At 39.8% G+C, this 20,801-nt stretch overlaps 1 protein-coding gene across 3 annotated transcripts in view; it reads right to left on the reverse strand.

Moving 5' to 3' along the window:
- The window catches only part of LOC140205944 (latent-transforming growth factor beta-binding protein 2-like), a 496,450-nt gene that overhangs the window by 415,520 nt on the left and 60,129 nt on the right, over nucleotides 1-20,801 (reverse strand). For all 3 annotated transcript variants that reach the window (XM_072273854.1, XM_072273862.1, XM_072273844.1), the window contains exon 2: nucleotides 12,564-12,634. In XM_072273854.1, the coding sequence (XP_072129955.1) occupies nucleotides 12,564-12,634 (71 nt within the window). The remainder of the gene's footprint in view (nucleotides 1-12,563; nucleotides 12,635-20,801) is intronic.

Here is a 20,801-nt window from a genome sequence, read left to right on the forward strand (position 1 = left end):
TAGCTTTCTTCACTGCCTGCTGTACCTGCATGCTTACTTTCAGTGACTGATGAACAAGGACACCAAGATCTTGTTGTACTTCCCCTTTTCCTAACTTGACACCATTCAAGTAGTAATCTGTCTTCCTGTTCTTGCAACCAAAGTGGATAACCTCACATTTATCCACATTAAACTGCATCTGCTATGCATCTGCCCACTCACCCAATCTGTCCAAGTCATCCTGCATTATCTCAACATCCTCTACACATTTCACACTGCCACCCAGCTTTGTATCATCTGCAAATTTGCCAATGTTACTTCTAATCCCTTCATCTAAATCGTTAATGTACATTGTAAATAGCTGCCGTCCCAGCACCGAGCCTTGTGGTACCCCACTAGTCACCACCTGCCATTCTGAAAGGGACCCATTAAACCCTATTCTTTGTTTCCTGTCTGCGATCCAATTTATGATCCATATCAGCACCCTACCCCCAATACCATGTGCTCTAATTTTGCCCACTAATCTCCTATGTGGGACGTTATCAAAGGCTTTCTGAAAGTCCAGGTACACTACATCCACTGGTTCTCCCTTGTCCATTTTCATAGTTACATCCTCAAAAAATTCCAGAAGATTAGTCAAGCATGATTTCCCCTTCGTAAATCCATGTTGACTCGGACCTATCCTGCCACTGCTATCCAAATATGCCGCTATTACATCTTTTATAATTGATTCCAGCATCTTCCCCTCCACTGATGTCAGACTAATTGGTCTATAATTGCCTGTTTCCTCTCTCCCTCCTTTCTTAAAAAGTGAGATAACATTAGCTACCCTCCAATCCACAAGAACTGATCCTGAATCTATAGAACCTTGGAAAATGATTACCAATGCGTCCACGATATTTAGAGCCACCTCCTTAAGTACCCTGGGATGCAGACCATCAGGCCCTGGGGATTTATCAACCTTCAGTCCCATCAGTTTACCCAACACCATTTTGTGCCTGATTCGAATTTCCTTCAGTTCCTCTGTTACCCGAGGTCCTCTGGCCACTATTACATCTGGGAAATTGTTTATGTCTTCCCTAGTGAAGACAGATCCAAAGTACCTGTTCAGCTCATCTGCCACTTCCTTGTTCCCCATAATAATTTCACCCGTTTCTGTCTTCAAGGGCCCAACTTTGGTCTTAACTAATTTTTTTCCTCTTCACATACCTAAAGAGGCTTTTACTATCCTCCTTTATATTTTTGGCTAGCTTATCTTTGTACCTCATCTTCCCCACCCCCCCCCACCCTCCAGATTGCATTTTTAGTTATCTTCTGTTGCTCCTTAAAAGTCTCCCAATCCTCTGGCTTCCCACTCATCCTTGCTATGTTATACTTCCTCTCTTTTATTTTTATACTGTCCTTGACTTCCCTTGTCATCCACGGTCACCCCTTACTCCCCTTAGAACCCTTTCTTCCTCTTTGGAATGAACTGATCCTGCACCTTCTGTAGTATTCCCAGAAATACCTGCCATTGCTGTTCCACTGTCATCCCTGCTAGGGTACCTTTCCAGTCAACTTTTGCCAGCTCTTCCCTCATGTGTCCATAGACCCCTTTGTTCAACTATAATACTGACACTTTCAATCTTCCCTTCTCCCTCTCAAATTGTAGATTAAAACTTATCATATTATGGTCACTACCTCCTAATGACTCCTCGAGTTCCCTTATCAAATCTGGCTCATTACACAACACTAAATCCAGAATTGCCTTCTCCCTGGTAGACTCTAATACAAGCTGCTTTAAGAATCCATCTCTGAGGCATTCCACAAACTCCCTTTCTTGGGGTCCAGTACCAACTTGATTTTCCCAGTCTACCTGCATGTTAAAATCCCCCATAACAACCATAGAATTACCTTTGCAATATGCCAATTTTAACTCTTGATTTAACTTGCACCCTATGCCCAGGCTACTGTTTGGGGGCCTGTAGACAACTCCCATCAGGTTCTTTTTGCCCTTACAGTTTCTCAGTTCTATCCATATTGACTCTACATCTCCTGATTCTATGTCCCCCCTCGCAAGTGACTGAATTTCATTCCTCACCAACAGAGCCACCCCACCCCCTCTGCCAGCCTGTCTGTCCTTTCGATAGGATATATATCCCTGAATATTCATTTCCCAGCCCTGGCCCTCTTACAGCCATCTCTCTGTTATTCCCACAACATCATACTTGCCAATTTCCAACTGAGCCTCAAGCTCATCCACTATTTCTTATACTCCATGCATTCATATATAATACTTTTAATCCTTTTAAAGTAATACTTTACTCTCCTCACCTTTCACATCGATTACTATTGCACTTGCCCGTACTCTCCGATCCCTTCCTGACCTTTCTGCCCCTTTAATTCTGTTGTCTTTCTTAACTTTTCTTATTCTCTCATTCCCTTTAACTCCATTCTTATATTTGCAGTTCATCCCCCCCCCACCCCCCCCCCCACTACTTAGTTTAAACACACTACCCTTGGATTGAAGGGCTTCTATTCTCTATGATTCCATCAGAACACTAAAAGCAAAAGTCAAATTGAATTTGTGTGAAGAAGTCACATCAGTTGAAGCAATGAAACTGCCTTCAATAGAGCTGAGAATAATTCAAGTAGGACTATAATGATTCGGAATGACTGCAAATGTTAAATGATAAGACAGAGATGATAGGCTTGATCATCTTTCTTCTATTACAAGGGGTGCTTACATTATTCACAGCACATTTGTTCCCATATATATTGGACACATCCTGAAGATACACAAGAATATACAGTACAAATTTATATGCTGCCCATGTGTTAATTTTAGCTGAAACCAATATTCCAAGTGTGATCTAACCACAGTTTTATAGAGCTGCAACATTACCTTGTAGTTCTTAAACTCAATCCACTGACTAATGAAGCCAGCACACCGTATACTATAACCACCCTATCAACTTGTGTAGTGGCTTTCAGGGATCTCTGGATGTGGATCCACAAGTTCTCTTTCACACTTCTAAGAATCCTGCTGTTAACCTTGTACTTCACCTTCAAGTCCATTCTTCCAAAGTGTATCACTTCACATTTTTCCAGATGGAACTCAATCAACAACTTCTCTGACCGGCTCTGCATCCTGGGTATATTCTTTGTAAACTGCAACAACATTCTGCACTATGCACAATAACCCCAACCTTCACATCATCTGCAAACGTACTAATCAACCCCTCCACTTCCTTACCCTAGTAGTTTATAATAATCACAAAGAGCAGGGATTGCAGAACACATCCCTATGGAACACCACCGACCTCCAGGCAGAATATATCCCATCTACTACCATTCACTGCCTTCCGTGAGCAAGCCATTTCCAAATCCACTCAACCTCATTTCCATGGATTCCATGCCTCATGACTTTTTGTATGATCCTTTCATGTGGTTCCTCGTCAAATGCCATACTGAAATCCATATACACCACATCCTTCATCTATTTGTTTCATCTTATCCTCAAAAAACACAATTAGGCTTGAAGGCATGAGCATCCCTCACAAATGCTTGAACTTCAGAGAAAATCCACTGTATTAGTACCTGGAATATGCAGGATGTTATTTGGGAAAATATTGGAAGTCAGCCTTAGACATTGTTTGGAAGAGAGAGAAAGAATTTAAATGAAATCGAAAGGCTGAATGGCCTATTTCTGCTCCTATATCTTATGGAAAAAGATATGGTCCTGAAGGGCCTTTACAGGGTGAATGTGGAGAGGATGTTTGCTTTTGTGAGAACAACCCATCACAAACTTTATTCCCAAACTATCAATATCCATCCATCTCATTGGCTACTCTTTCAGATTATCTGTTGCTTCAGACAATCACAAACCAAATTTTTACTGCATTAATTCACCATCAAGATCTCTGCAATCTTGGCAAATTTGCTGTTGAATCCCTGAAGTATGCTTCTGTAACCTCAAAAATTATTGACTACAAAAATGTTCTTCTTAACTTTCTCATATTCAACACTCCATAATCTTAAGCTTATGTACGTGTTGCTCTCTTTTCACTAAATTGCACTCTTCTTCACTCATCAAGACTGTTCACTAAATTACATTTGCTCATTGTCCGTTAATACTTCAATTTTAAGTTAATTCTCATCTTCTTCAAATAATTGCTTCATGCCTCCTTATCTTGGTAACCTCCTTCAGCTATATAACCCTCCAGCTTTGCAGTCCTCTACTTTTAGTCTGTTCAGCATTACCCTAAAGTTGTTGCAAGGTAATCACCAATTCAAGCGTCTCACTTTCTAACCTTCAAGTTAATTATTAAAACCAACTATTGACCAAGTTATTTGACACCCATTCTAAAGTTTACATCTTTAAAACAGTTACAATATTGTCTGATTAAGTTCATTTCAGGTGCTTTTGAATATTTTACTCTGTGAAACACATTACAAGACTTGACCTGCAAGTTACCCTTTAGGGAACCTTAAACTTCTAAGTCACTTTGTACCTCTGAAATTTTAATTATCTCACCATTTAGAAAATAATCCACCCCTTTATTCCTTGTACCAAAGTTCACAACCATGCATTTTCCTACATTATATTCCATTTGCCACTTCTGTGTCCATTCCCCCAATCTGTCTAAGTCCTTCTGCAGACTCTGTTTCCTTAGCCCTGTCTTACACTCCACCTATCTTCGGATCACCTTCAAATTTGGACATAGAGCCTTCAATTTCTTCATCTAAATCATTGACATACAACATGAAAAGAATGGTTCCCCTAAGTGGGCTCAACCACAAGCTGCCTTAAAAAGCCATCTCATCGGCATTCTACAAATTTCCTCTCTTGGGATCTAGTGTCAAATAGATTTTCTCAATCTACCTGGAATTTTGAAGTCCTCTATGATTATAGAAACATTGTCCTTTTTACATGTCTTTACTATCGCCTGTTGTAATTTGTATCCCACATCCTGGCTACTGTTCAGAGGCCTGTATATAACTCTCATCAGGGTCTTTTTTACCCTTGCAGTTTCCTAACTCTACCCACAAGGATTTTACATTTTCTGATCCTATGTCACCTCCTTCTAAGGATTTGACTTCATTTTACCAACAGAGCAATCCCAACCCCATCTGCCTCCCTACCTGTTGTTTTGATACAGAGTGTATCCTTGGATGTTAAGCTCCCAACTATGATCTTCCTTCAGCCACGACCCACTGCTAATCTCTAACTGTGCTACAATTTCATCTACCTTATTCCATATACTGCATGCATTCAAATATATCACTATTATCATCCTTCTTGATTTTGGCTCCCTGTTACATCTTAACTCATCCCACTGATTGTAATTTTGCCCTCACAACACATTGTATCTACTTGTATGCCTTATCCTCAATCCTACCACTCCAGTTCCCATCTCCCAGCCAAATTAGTTTAAACCTTCCCTCACAGCTCCAGCAAACCTGTCCACAAGAATCTTAGTCCCCCTCAGGTTCAGGTGTAACCTGTCCTTTTCATACAGGTCATACCTTCCCCAGAAGAGATCTCAATGATCCTGAAATTACTCCAACAATGGCCACACTGCTTACACCTCCTTTTCATTTCCACATGCTGATATCTGACTACAGAGAAGAAGTTGAAAGCTCTTCAGCTGTTTTTAAATTTGCTCTGCATCACTAATGAATGACCCCTCATGTTGATTTCAGCTCACCAATAAGTTGACATTATAAAATGTAAGTAGTTATGTTTGCTGTGGATGTTCTGCTTTAGTACCACGGACAGCTCAGATTGAAGGCTGGGAGTGTCTCTTCTTTGAAACAGCTAAATTTCTCTGTATATTTCTCATTATAAATTCTGGCTGCAAAAGCCATGGATCCGGCAGAGAATTCTGGCATCTTCCCACTTCCTTTCCATTCCTGATGAAGATTCTTGGCCTAAAACATCCACTGTTTATTCATTTCTATAGATACTGCCTGCCTGCACATTTTGTATGTGTTGCACTGGCTGCAAAATACCTAAGAAGGAAGAGCAAATTCTGGCAGGACCTTACTTGTCTTGAAAAGACTCAAAAGGTCTTGGAGCTTCACTAGCTTATTACAAATAATTTCTTTATGAGAAGAAGTTTGGGACAGTAATAAATGCTAGTAACTAAATTGTTGTCTTATTGTACCCTCCTCTTTATGTCTGCTCCAAAAACATCGATTAATCATGAGAAATGTCCTTCAATACTTATGTGTCCTAGTTTACACAAGTAGAAGTATATCATAAAAGTTGTTTATATTATTTTTGGAGAGAAGCTATTAATAATGATCCTGCTTACTTTATAATTCAATCACTCATCTTCTATCCCATAATATTTATTCATCTCCTGTCTTTTCCACATATTTCCAATTTCTCTATATTTGCTAATAAAAAAAACATGCATGATTACTTGTTTTCAACTTAAATGTGAACTCAAAATATTGAAAGAGTAACACATGTTCACCTACAATAGATGATTCCTAATCTCCTGCACCTCTCCAGAGAGTAGGATAACCAGTTTGACATTTTAACAACTTCTTGTAGGTTAGTGTAAAGGTCTCCATGGTAGGCAAGGGTTTGGTGTGTCAAACAGCCTGTATCTTACTGGTTAATTGACCTCAATTCAAATGTTGACTAGACAAAATGAATTCTCTGGTTACTGTTCAAAAACTTTTATATCATATCACTTTTCAGGGCTTGTATCTGGAATGGCAGTATCTGATGGAGGATACAATTCATTGTCTTGTATGGCAGGGATAGTAATTCAAGACTTAGTATCTTAAGCAGAAGAAGTGTATCGAATCATATCTGTACCCTTATAGGGCAGCCTTTTCCTCATAATAACAATGTTAATTCATTGTGACTTTAGTAGGCAACATAAAAACAGAAAATTAACAATAAATATTACAGTTCATCAGTACTGTCATTAAATTAATTTCATGGTATACTACTAGCTCATCTTACTTAGGAAGTAGCGAAAATCAGGTTGTTGTTCAATCCCAAACAGAAGAATTTGTAGAATGCCTACAAGATGGCTTCTTAAAGTGGCTTGTGGTTGAGCTCACTAGAAAAGAGTCAATTCTGGATTGGATGTTGTGTAATGAACCATATTTGATTAGGGAGTTAAAGATGAAGAAACCCTTTGGAAGCAGTGATCATAATATGAGAGAATTCACCTTGCAGTTTGAGAGGGAAAAGCTAAAATTTGATGTATTGGTATTATAGTTGATTAAAGGCAACTACAGAAACACAAGAAATCTTGCTGACAAAGTCAGTCAAAAATCAACATAAAAGCAAAAGAAAGAGCTTAAAATGTAGCAAAAAAATCATGGGAAGCTTTTCAAACCCAACAATAGGCAACTAAAATTAGCAATAAGGAGAGAAATGATGAAATATGAAAGTAAACTAGTCAATAATATAAGATACCAGAAGATTTTTTTTAAGATATACAAAGAGTACATTAGACATTAGACCACGGGAAAATAAGACTGGAGAAATAGTAATGGTGAATAAAGAAATAGCAGACAAACTAGGTAAGTATTTTGCATTAGTTTTCACTGTGGAAGACACCAGCATCACGCAAAAAAAAAAAAAAAAAACTCAGTAGTGTCAAAGAGCAGTGAGTGTAGTCAATATCACTAAGGAGAAGGTGCTTTAGAAGCTGAAAGATCTGACAGTAAATAAGTCATATGGACCAAATGGACTACATCCAGGATTCTGAAAGAGGTAGATGAAGAGATAGTGGAGACAGCGTGGCTGAAAGTCAGAAACAAGAAAGGAGCAATCATTCTATTGGAAGTATTCCATAGATGGTCCCATAGCAGCAGGGACACCGAGGAGCAGATCAGGAGGCAAATTTTAGAAAGGTGCAAAAATAACAGGCTTGGCATTTTGGGTGGCTTCAATTTCCCTACTATGGATCAGCACCTCCTTAGTGCAAAATGTTTAGACATGGCAGAATTTGTTAGGTATGCACAGGAAGGATCCTGACACAATATGTGGACAGACTCACTAGAGAAGGAACTATACTGGATCTGGTACTAAGCAATGAACATAGTCAGATGACAGATCTCTCCATGGGTGAGCGTTTTTGAGACAGTGACCACAACTCCCAGGCCTTTACTATAGCCTTGGACAATAATAGGAGCAGGCAGTATAGGTATAAGGGGAGGGCAAAATTGGGAACAGATGTACTCAGGGAAATGCACAACAGAAATGTGGAGGATATTTAAGAAGCATTTGCATAGGGTTCTGAATAGCTTTGCCCCACTGAGGCAGAGAACGGATGGTAGAGTGAAGGAACAGTGGTTAACAAGAGATACGGGACATCTAGTCAAGAGGAAGAAAGCACACTTAAGGTTTAGGATCAGACAAGATTCTGGAGAGTTATAAGCTAATCAGGAAGAGCATTTGAAAGCAGGGCTAGAAAAGGGGTATGAGAAGGCCTTGGCAAGTAGGATTACGGAAAACCCTAAGATGTTCTACACATATGTGAGACCAGAACATTGAACAGACTGAGGGTAGAACCGATCAGAGATAGAAGAGGAAAAGTGCCTGTTGACAGAGGTAGAGGTGGTCCTTAAAGAATATTTTGCTTCAGTATTCACCGGTGAGCGGGACCTTGACAAATGTGAAGACGGTGTAAAACAAGTTGTTCTGTTACAACATGTAGATGTTAAGAAAGAGGATATGCTGAAGCATTTGAAAAACATTAGGATAGTTAAGTCCCCAGGGATGGATGGGATACACCCCTGGTTACTGCAGGAATCGAGAGAATAAATTGTTGTTGCTGAACCCTTGGCAATGATCTTTGCATCCTCATTGGCCACAGGTGTAGTATCAGAAGATTGGAAGGTGGCAAATGTTATTCATTTGTTCAAAAAAGGTAATAGGGATAACACTGGGAATGATAGACCAGCGATTATTACATCTTATAGTGTGCTGGCCTTTAACAGCTGAGTGACTGAGTTCAAGAGCCACAAGGTAATGTAGCAGCTATATATAACGCTGTTAGACCACACGAAGTACTGTGTTCAGTTCTAGGTGCCTCATTATGGAAAGGGAGTGAAACATTTAGGGAGGTCACAGAAGAGATTTCACAGGATTTTACCTAGATTAGAAATCATGTCTTATGATGATAGGTTAAGCAAGCTGGAGCTTTTCTCTTTGAAGCAAAGGACAATGATAGATAACCTGATAGAAGTGTACAAAATGAGAAGAGACATAGATAGACTGAACAGCCAGAGATTTTTCTTAGCGTGGAAGTGGCTAATACAAAGGACCCTTTGCACTGCTCCAAACATGAGATCAGGTCAATCAATCCAGAAGCTGGTGAAGATGGAGAAGACAGTGTCCACAAACATCCCTTCTTCCCAGAAATCCCAAGGAACAGCAAATATCAGAGAATGTCTTCTTTCTTCCCCCATTGCATCACTTTCCCATTCCAAAGGTAATGCAAAACTTTTCAGTGGAAATGCTCTCTTGTATGCATGAACTAGCAATTCTTGATTATGTGACAAAATACTGTAGTAACCAGTGTTTCCCAAGCTGTTTACCACATTGCTAGCATACTTGTGATTTTATAATATTAGTTACATATGTACCCAAAAATATGCAAAGAAATTCTCATCAACGAAGTGATCCAGAATTTAGAGTCACTATTCTAAATAGAAGTTCTTGCTGTCTTCTGTAGCTCACTGAAAGTAGTGACACAAGCGGTTAGTGTAATGCAAAAGGCACTTGGTATACTTGCTTTTATAGCTCGAAACACTGAGTACAGAGACTCCCTGAGTTATGGATAAACTGATTTACGGAAATCCAACTTAAATTCTCCCATACATTAAAGCACATTACAAGATAGCAATAAAAATAGTAAAATCTTTAATGGTATTCATTAATGACTGGATACAGTATATATTCCAATAATTTATTTATGGGTAGCATTATGATGAATATTTAATGAAATTGAAGAATTACAGGAAGTGTATGTACAACTGTAGAGTGAAATGAGTGGAAAGTGGATATAGTAATGGATATTTCTGACTTATAGAGAAATTAGCTATTGAAGTTAAGATCTATTTGCTGTTGCGAGGAATTTCCAATACCAGATGGGATGTGGAAAATGGATACGTTTCTCTAATGATGCAGAACTGCATTGTTTTCTCTGATAACGTGATATCAGAGAGTTGTAACAAATCTTACTGTGTTCCTTTCTTAGTAATATTTTTTAGGTAAGATAGTATTTAGAATCAGAACCAGGGTTGATATCACTGGCATATGTCATAAAAGATGTTGTTTTGTGATAATAAGTAAAAATATATAAAAATAAATTAGCTAAGTAGTACAAAAAGAGAAATCAAATAAAATAGCGAGGTAGCGTACATGGGTTCATTGTTCAGAAATCTGATGGAGGAGAGGAAGAAGTTCTTCCTAAAATATTGAGATGTCTTCAGCCTCCAGTATTTCCTCCTTGATGGTAGCAGTGAGAAGAGGGCATGTCCTGGTGATAGGGAAACCTTAATGATGGATGTTCCCTTCTTAAGGCATTGCCTTTTGAAGATGTCCTCAACGATGGGGAGGCTAGTGCCTCCCATGATGGACGTGGCGTAGTTTACAACCCTCTGCAACTTCTTTTGATCTTGTGTAGTGGCCCCTCCATATGTGACATTATGCGACCAGTTAGAATGCTCTCCACAGTACAGCTGTAGAAATTTGCTAGAGTCTTTGGTGACATACCAAATCGCCTCAAGCTAATGAAATATAGCTGCAGTCATGCCTTCTTTATAATTGCATCAATATGTTGGGCCCAGGATAGATCCTCAGAGATATTGACACCCAGGAACTTGAAACTGCTTACTCTTCCCACTGATGATCACTCAATGAGAACTGGTGTCTGTTTCCTTGATTTCCCCTTCCTGGAGTCCACGATCTATTCCTCTGTCTTACTGAGGCTGAATGCAAGATCATTGTTGTGACAACCAGATGATCCATTTCAATCCTGTATGCCTCCTCATCACCATCTGAAATTCTGTCAACAATAGTTGTGCAGTTGGCAAATTTATAGTTAGTGTTTGTGCTGTGCCTATCCACATACACGTGTGTAGAAAGAGTAATGGGCAAAGCCCTTGAAGTACACTGGTGTTGACTGTCAGCAAGATCTTATTTCCAAACCACACTAACTGTGGTCTCCCAAAGATTAAGTCATCTCTGTGGATTGTCACCTTGTCGTGGTGGAGAAGCTTGTGTGGTCTATGATCCCAAGAGCAATGCCGTCTGGAGCTATGCTCCTGGTAGGGTCACCCATGGCGGTAAGGTCGAGGGTGAGGTCCCTGACAAACAACAATCCAATCAAGACCTCAACTGCGGAACAGGCGCACAAAGTTACTTCGAACTCAATGGCTCTGAAGGTGGATGAAGGCTGCAACAAGTCCATCAGATCCAATCGTCATGGTTTCCATGCCATTGGAATAGAAACATAGAAACATAGAAAATCAGTTAGTTGATCTGTGAAGTATCATGTGCTTCTTGGAGTGCAACATCAAGTACATGTTAAACAAATACACACATAGGCGCCTTCACTCTGTGGGCCACTTCTTCAGAATGAAGACCATCATCCTCGACCTCGAGGGATAGCCACGACAACGAGTGAGTAAGTAAAGGATCCAGTTGCTGAGGGAGGTACAGAGGCCCAGGATTTGGAGCTTCTTCATTAGTAATGAGGGTATAATGGTGTTGAACACTGAGCTGTAATCAATAAACAGCAGCTTGACGTAGATATTGCTATTGTCCAGATGATCAAAGGCTGAGTGGAGAGCCAGTGAGATTGCATCCACTGTAGACCTATCGCTGCGAAAGGCAAATTGCAGCAGGTCTAGGTCCTTACTTAGGCAGGAGTTGAATCTGACCATGATGAACCTCTCAATGCACTTCATCATGATAGATGTAAGTGCAACAGAGTGATATTCATTGAGGCAGCTCACCCTGATCTTCTTGGGCACTGGTATGATTGTCACCATTTTGAAACAGTGGGAAACATCGACTGCAGCACTATGAGATTGAAGATGTCCTTGAACATGCCAGCCAGTTAGATTGACACAGGTTTTCAGTGCTGTACCAAATTCACCATCAAGGCCTGACACCTGATGAGGGTTCACCCTCTTGAAAGATATTCTGACATTGGCCTCCAAGACAGAGATCATAGGATGATCAGATGCTGCAGGGATTCGCAGATGTGTAGTTTTATTCTCCCTTTCAAAGTGTGCATAAAAGGCTTTGAGCTCATTTGGGAGTGAAGCATCACAGTCATTCACAAAGCTAGGTTTTGCCTTGGAGAAAGTAATGGCCTGCAAATCCTGCTAGAGCTGGCGTGCATCCCATTCCATCTCTAACTTCAACTGGAATTGTTTTCACTCTGAAAATGTATTAATCTTGTTAAGATTTATTCACCTTTTATATGTATTTTCAATATAACTAATAAAATTATTTTATCAAGTATACTATCTGGATCCAAGCCACATTTCATCAAAACAAAATTTTATCACAATTAAACAATGACAAAAATATTTTCCTTAACTATCTTACTTACGTTTCATACATCGGTTTGTACTTCGGCTCACAGTCCATCCAGGACAGCACTTTTTCCCACAAACATTAGGCCTATAAGGAAAATCACATTTGTAAATTATAAAATTCTTCTTCGCAAAGATTTATTTATTTTAGTTATTTTGAGTAGGAATGTTCATATTAAATCACAAATCAATGCTCAAGTATACCTCTAAATCTAGCTGAGCAAGCCTAAAAGGTCTACATTGCAAACCTAGTTACTGTTCTGTATGATAGTAAATAATTTTAGATGGGATGATGGTTAGGGAAATAAAACTGGAACTATGAAAAAACAAGATAAGCTACCAGTCTTATATGCCATTCTGGTGATTTTGTTACTATGACACAGCAAAAGACCAAATGGGTGCAAATACTCATTGTCATTATATGTCATTGTGCCGGCATATGCACAAAGTCAGAGTGATTGAAAACTAGAGATGAAAAAATCCCCAGAAAAGTACTATTTCTGCTATTTGGCAAACACTGTATTGAACTTCACAGCTATTTTGACCCAGCTTAACATTCAAACTGCTAAGTAATTCAAGCTACCCTATTAAAAACCATTCTCCTTTGGCCAGTCCTCATATCTCACACAATGCGTGACTAGGGAAATTTCAATTTATTGTTGAAATGAACAAGCAATAATAAAGTTAGGCTGCATCAATTAACTCTTTATCAGTCAGCAAGTTATTTTATCCTGGGCCACTTATTACTTAATACTCCCAGGTTCCCCCCTCTAAATTCAATTATCCCGATTAAATTTTCCTAGGGCCGAGCCGCAGAATAAGGAATTAAAAGAAACAAAAATTGAATGTGCAGGACAGATCCAGAAGTTCAAAAAAAAAAATTGTCAATTATACATACTAATTTAAAATGAGAACAAATGAATTCTTCATTATTTTCATTTTGGCAAACACTAAGCATAAGTGAGTTATTCATACTCAATTTCATTTGTATTCTAAGAGCATATGAAACAGGAATAACAAACATCAAACAACAAAAATTAAGAGTAAAATTTGTACTGCTTATTTGTACTGTCAGAAAAAATGGGGAATCAGTGGGAAGTGTATAACAAGTAGAAAATTACTACTGGAAAAGAAAGAATGTTAAAGAATAGTATCAGAATCAGGTCTGTTATCACTCTGAAATCTGTCACTTTGTGGCAGCAGTACAATACAAAACATTAAAAATTGCTGTAAGTTACATTAAATAGTGCAAATGAGGAATAGCAAAGTAGTGTTTATGAATTCGTACACCGTTCAGAAATCTGTTGGCAGAGGGGGAAAAATCTGTTCCTCAAACTCTGAGTGTGGGTCTTCAGATTCCTCTTCCACTTCCCTGGTGGTAGTAACAAGAAGAGGACAGGTCCCAGGTGGTGAGGGTACTTAATGATAGATGCTACCTCCCTGAGGCACAGCCTTTTCAAGATGATAGAAGGGGAATATAAATCAATTATGCGGACACAGCATGGCAGATCATGGAACCAACATACCCTCAATGCATCTTGCCATGTCAGTAAAGCAGCACACAATTAATGACCTATCCCACCCTAGGCATTCTCTCTTCTCCCCACACCCCCCCCCCACCCCCTTCCATCAGGGCAGAAGATCTATAGTACCTATAGAAAGTACTCAGCCCCTTTGGAAGTTTTCATGTTTTATTGTTTTAAAGCATTAAATCTTAGAGGATTTAATTTGATACTTTTGTATCAAAGTGAAAACATCTCTACAAAGTGATCTAAATTAATTACAAATATAAAACACAAAATAATTGATTGCATAACTAGTCACCACATTTAATACGACACACCAAATCACTGATGCAGCCATTTAGTTTTAAAAGTCACATAATTAGTTAAATGGAGATTTGGTATTTTGGAGACCTGTGTGTAGTCAAGGTGTTTCAATGGATAGCAGTAAAAATGCACCTGTATCTGGAAGGTCCAACTGCTGGTGAGTTAGAATCTTGGCAAAAACTACACCATAAAGACAAAAGAACATTCCAAGCAACTCTGTGAAAAGATTACTAATAAGCTCAAGTCAGGAGATCAATACAGGACAATTTCCAACTCACTGAATATGCCTTGGAGTATAGTTAAGTCAATCATCTAGAAATGGTAAGAATATGGCACAGCTGTAAATCTGCCTAGAGAAGGCCGTCCTCAAGAACTGAGTAACTGTGTGAGAAGGGGATTAGAAAGGTCGACCATCAAGGGACATATGACAGCTCTGGAGGAGTTACAAGCTTCAGTGGCTGAGAAGGGAGAGACTGTGCATACAACAGTGTCCAGATGCTTTACCAGTCCCAGCTTTATGGAGAGTGGCAAAGACTGTTGAAAAAAAACTCACATAAAATCTCAACTAGAGTTCACCAGAAGTCAGACACTGAAGTCAGCTGGAAGAAGGTTCTCTAGTCTGATGAAACCAAAATTGAGTTTTTTGGCCATCAGAATAAATGCTATGTTTGGCGTAAGCCCATCATCACACATCAAAAACACACTATCCCTACCATTAAGCATGGTGATGGCAGCATCAGGCTGTGGAAATGCTTCACTGCAGTCAGCCCTGGAAGGATTGTGAAGGTAGAGGGTAAAATGAATGCAGCCAAATACAGGGAAATCCTGGAGGAAAACTTGATGCAGTCTGCAAGCATAACTGCAACTTGGGAAAAGATATGTTTTCCAGCAAGACAATGACCCCAAGCATAAAGACAAAGCTCCACAGGAATGGCTTAAAAACAACAAAGTTAATATCCTGTTGTGGCTAAGTCATGAGTCCAGACCTCAATCCAGTTGAGAATTTGTGGCTGGACTTGAAAATGGCTGTTCAAGTACAATCCCCATGCAATCTGACAGAGCTTGAGCAGTTTTCTAAAGAAGAATAGGGAAAAATTGCAGTGTCCAGATTGGCACAGCTGATAGACACCTATCCACACAGACTCAAAGCTGTAATTGCTGCCAAAGGTGCATCTACTAAATACTGACTCAAGGGGGTGAATAATTGTGCAATCATTGTGCGTTTTATATTTGTAATTAATTTATACCACTTTATAGAGAACTGTTTTCACTTTAACATGAAAGTCTTTTTCTGCTGGTCAGTGTCAAAAAAGCCAAATTAAATCCATTGTGATTCAATGTTGTAAAACAATAAAACATGAAAACTTCCAAGGGGAGTGAATACTTCTTATAGGTACTGTAATATCTGAAAACATGTGCAGGCTCAAGATCAGCTTCTATCCTGTTGTTATGAGTACTGAATATTTCCCTAGTATGATAAAATAGACTTCCAACTTTGACATCTACCTCCTTGCAAACTTGCACCTTATTTTCTGCATGCACTGCACTTTCTTCATGGCTCTTACACTTAATTCTGCATTCTGTTATTGTGTTCCATTGTACTACCTCAAATGCACAATTATTATTAATTAATTTGTATGGTTTTCTTTGTACCCTACATTTCACATGTGACAATAACAAAAAATTATTAATTTTATTCCTCTCCATTAAAACCATGCTTTTCTTTAATAAAAGCAGAAAATGCTGGAGACGATCATAAAGTTTGAATCTGTAGAGGAAGAGACAATAGCTACATTTCTAGACAAAAAAAAATCAATCCCCTTTCCACTGGAAATAGATAGATGCCTTAGGAGACTAAAAACAGCCTTTTAGCCTTGAAGTTAGCCTTGAATTTAATTCAAAGATTTGAACATTCAAGGATTCATTATATTTAAAAGATGGGAGTGAGTCATCTTAAATCAGCACTCTTATGGTGTAGTTGTGGGCACGTGGCCAAGTGGTTAAGGCGTTCGACTAGCAATCTGAAGGTCGTGAGTTTGAGCCCCGGCTGAGGCAGTGTGTTGTGTCCTTGAGCAAGGCACACATTGCTCTGCGACGACACTGGTGCCAAGCTGTATAGCTCCTAACGCCCTTCCCTTGGACAACATCGGTGTCGTGGAGAGGGGAGACTTGCAGCATGGGCAACTGCCAGTCTTCCATACAACCTTGCCCAGGCCTGCGCTCTGGAGAGTGAAGACTTTCCAGGTGCAGATCCATGGTCTCGCAAGACTAACAGATGGTGTAGTTCCTTCCAGAGTGTTGTTGGCTACCGAGTTATAGAATTTCAGTTCTAAGGAGAGGAACTGAAACAAATTTTCAGGTCAGGATAATGTGTTTCTTTAAAGGAAAGCTGTAGTGGCGGTGTCTCCTTGAATTGCTTGGTGGCAATGGTCATATGTGCAGAGTAGCCAGCAACTCTAGTGCAGTTTATAACAATGGTTCACACTACAGCTACTATACTCAGTTTGTGGTGGAATAGATGTTTAAGACAGTGCATGAGATGCCACAAGCAGGTTGCTTTGTCAAGTATGGTGCAAAACGTCTGAGTGCTGTTGACAGTGCACTCATCGTGACAAGTAAACTGTATTCCATCACTCTATGGACAGACTATTGATGGTAGAAAGACATCCTGATGTCAAAAATTGAGTCACCTGAATCAGTTTCTATCCTGATCTCATAGCCACATAATTTAGCTGGCTGGTACAATTAAGTTTGCAGTAAATGGTAGGCCCTAGAGTGCTTATGATAAGGGATACTTGGTGATGCAAAACACTTAAACATCAAAGATTAGTGTTCCCTATTCTCTCTAAAGATGATCTTTACATGACTACAGACACAAGATTCCAGACGCTAGAATCTGGAGCAAAAATAAAGCAAACCATTGAAGGAAGTCAACAGGTCCTACAGCATCTGTAGAGGGAAATGAACATAGAAATTTACAGCACATTACAGGCCCTTTGGCCCACAATGTTATGCCGACCATACTCCAGAGACTGCCTAGAATTTCCCTAGTGCATTGCCCTCTATTTTTCTAAGCTCCATGAAGAGTTTTATCTAAGAGTTTCTTAAAAGACCCTATTGTATCTATTTCCACCATCAACACCAGCAGTGCATTCCATGCATCTACCACTCTCCTGTGTGAAAAATTTACCCCTGACATCCCCTCGGTACCTATTTCCAACCATCTTAAAACTATGCACCATCATGTTAGCCATTTTAGCCCAGGAAAAAAGCCTCCGGCTATCCACACGATCAATGACCCTCATCATCTTATACACCTCTATCAGGTCACCTCTCATCCTCCATCACTCCAAAGAGAAAAGGCCATGTACGCTCAACTATTCTTATAATGTACACCCTCCAATCCAGGCAACATCGTTGTAAATCTCCTTCACACTCTCTCTATAGTATCCACATCCTTCCTGTAGTGAGGTGACCAGAACTGAACACAGTACTCCAACTGGGGTCCGATCAAGGTCTTATATAGCTGTAACATTACCTCATGGCTCTTGAACTCAGTCCCACGGTTGCTGAAGGCCAACACACCATATGCCTTCTTAACAACACTGTCAACTCACAGAGCAGCTTTGAGTGTCCTGTCGACACAGACCCCAAGATCTCTCAGATCCTCTACATTGCCAAGAGTCTTACCACTTAAATTATTTTCTGTCTTCAAATTGGACCTACCAAAATGAACCACTTCACACTTATCTGGGTTGAAGACCATCTGCCACTTCTCAGCCCAGTTCTGCATCCCAGCGATGTCCCGCTGTAACCTTTGACAACCCTCCAGACTATTCACAACACCCCCAACCTTTGTGCCACCAGCAAACTTACTAACCACACTTCTACATCTTCATCTAGGTCATTTATACAAATCACAAACAGTAAAAGTTCCAGAACAGATCCCTGCAGAACACCACTGGTCACTGACCTCCATGCAAAATACAAACAATCTACAACCACCCTTTGTTTTCTGTTGGCAAGCCAGTTCTGGATCCACAAAGCAAGGTCTCCTTGGATCCCATGCCTCATTACCTTTTGAAGGAGCCTTGCATGGGAAACCTTATCAAATGCCTTACTGAAATCCATATATATGGATGGATAGTCAATGTTTTGGGTCAAGATCCTTCCTGTTTGAAAGATAGAGGGGAGATGGCCATTATTACAAGGTGAGGGGTTAGCAAGAGCTGGCAAGCAAGATAACAATAAGACAAAGACATTTAAAACTACAATGTACTGGGAGACTGGAAGGATGGGTGAACAGGTAAGAATGTGGGCAAACCAATGTTACAAGTTTACGAAAGGTACCCAAAAGACTGCACTGGTCATCAGGTAATAATGGAATTCAAAGCTAGATAAATTCAGCTTGGCAATATTATAACTGAGTTTATGCAGTCAAAACCTCAGCTCCAGTAAAATGGCTCAACAAAAAGAGAATAATGGGATGGAATAATCTTCATCCTACCACACTCACACAACCAAACCCAATTACATTTAAGGCAACTTTTCTTCTTCAAAAATCTCCTTCTTAAACTCACCCTCCGCCACCTCCAGTTTAAATTCCATGCGGAATATTTTGGAGGATCAAGAACCAAGAGAGAAATCAACAGCTACATCTTAGAAGAACTTTAGTCTGCAAGGGGATGGAGGAGTGAGAATATATACAGAAGACAGAGATTCAAAGATCACTGTAGTTCATCCTGTTTTAAGAAAAATCCTGCTGCACACAAATTAGATGACTAATTCAGATACAGGTTATACAATCCAAGCATTAGTAGTTTTGCTTTGTAGATGATTTCAATTTCCCCCAGTATTCCTCAAAGCAGCAATAAATGTTATAACGTTTTCTTTTGCTTTAAAATGAAGGAGTTTTTCATTATGCCCCGCTGAAGATGAGGAAATCTCGAAGTGAGACAGACTTTAACTTACCTCCGAGTTTTTCTTTACCCCTCTTTGGGAGTGGACTTTAAAACGGCGCTTCAACCGTCCCGCGCGAGACCGGTTTGAAAGCAGCGCGCGGCGCTCACGGGACCGGTTTGAAAGCAGCGCGCGGCGCTCACGGGACCGGTTTGAAAGCAGCGCGCGGCGCTCATGGGACCGGTTTGAAAGCAGCGCGCCCTGTCCCAAATTACCGTCTGCCTTTTGAGTAAACCCCATAACACTTTTAATTATCCCAATTTCATTCCTTTCAAAATGCATCGATCTTGATCGTGTTTCTTTTAAATCAGTGATCATTGCTAGTTCTGCCCGTGGACGCTGTTTTATCTGGTAGGTACTTTTGAACGGGAAACTTGGCGGAGGATTACTCAAGTAACGTAGAATGATAAAATAGATATCTTAGTTCGAATACAGGTAATAGGGGTGCGATAAAATACTGTATAATGGACCATTCATTCCATCTTCACTTGTAAGTATTAAAGTGATACCGATGTGTATTTTTACTCCTTACTGTTCTGGGGGAGATAAATATTTCTTTTAAATATGGTTCGTTCTGGGGAAGATAAATATTTCTGTCTTTTAAATATGGTTCGTTCCGAGGGGGATTTAATGTAAACTTCAGGTGTACCGGTTTTGGACCTGCACCTGCAATATAACTTTATTATAATTAGGAAAAAAAACACATCAAATCAACAACCTTCTCCCTCAAAGAGTAACAAGCTACTTAGTGGCTGTACATAGCTCAATGTGTCTCTACTAAAACACGTGACCTAATTATTTTTAAAAAAACACCAGCACAGGAGCGTCTGCAGATACAGTACTGGAAATCCTGAGTAACACACACACTAAATGCTAGAGGAACTCAGCAGGGCCGGCTGCATTTGGTTTCTTTCCCCTTGCTTTTCTGTCCTGATGAAGGGTCTTAGCCCGAAACATCGACTCTCTATAGAAACCATACAAACTACAGCACAGAAACAGGCCTTTTGGCCCTTCTTGGCTGTGCCGAACCATTTTCTGGCCTAGTCCCACTGACCTGCACATGGACCATATCCCTCCATAAACCTCCCATCCATGTATCTGTCCAATTTATTCTTAAATGTTAAAAAAGAACCCGCATTTACCACCTCGTCTGGCAGCTCATTCCATACTCCCACCACTCTGTGTGAAGAAGCCCCCCCTAATGTTCCCTTTAAACTTTTCCCCCCTCACCCTTAACCCATGTCCTCTGGTTTTTTTCTCACCTTGCCTCAGTGGAAAAAGCCTGCTTGCATTCACTCTATCTATACCCATCATAATTTTATATACCTCTATCAAATCTCCCCTCATTCTTCTACGCTCCAGTCCTGAAGTCCTAACCTATTCAACCTTTCTCTGTAACTGAGTTTCTCAAGTCCTGGCAACATCCTTGTAAACCTTCTCTGCACTCTTTCAACCTTATTAATATCC

The sequence above is a fragment of the Mobula birostris genome, chromosome 1 (assembly GCF_030028105.1).
Source record: "Mobula birostris isolate sMobBir1 chromosome 1, sMobBir1.hap1, whole genome shotgun sequence".
Classification (NCBI taxonomy): Eukaryota; Metazoa; Chordata; class Chondrichthyes; order Myliobatiformes; family Myliobatidae; genus Mobula; species Mobula birostris.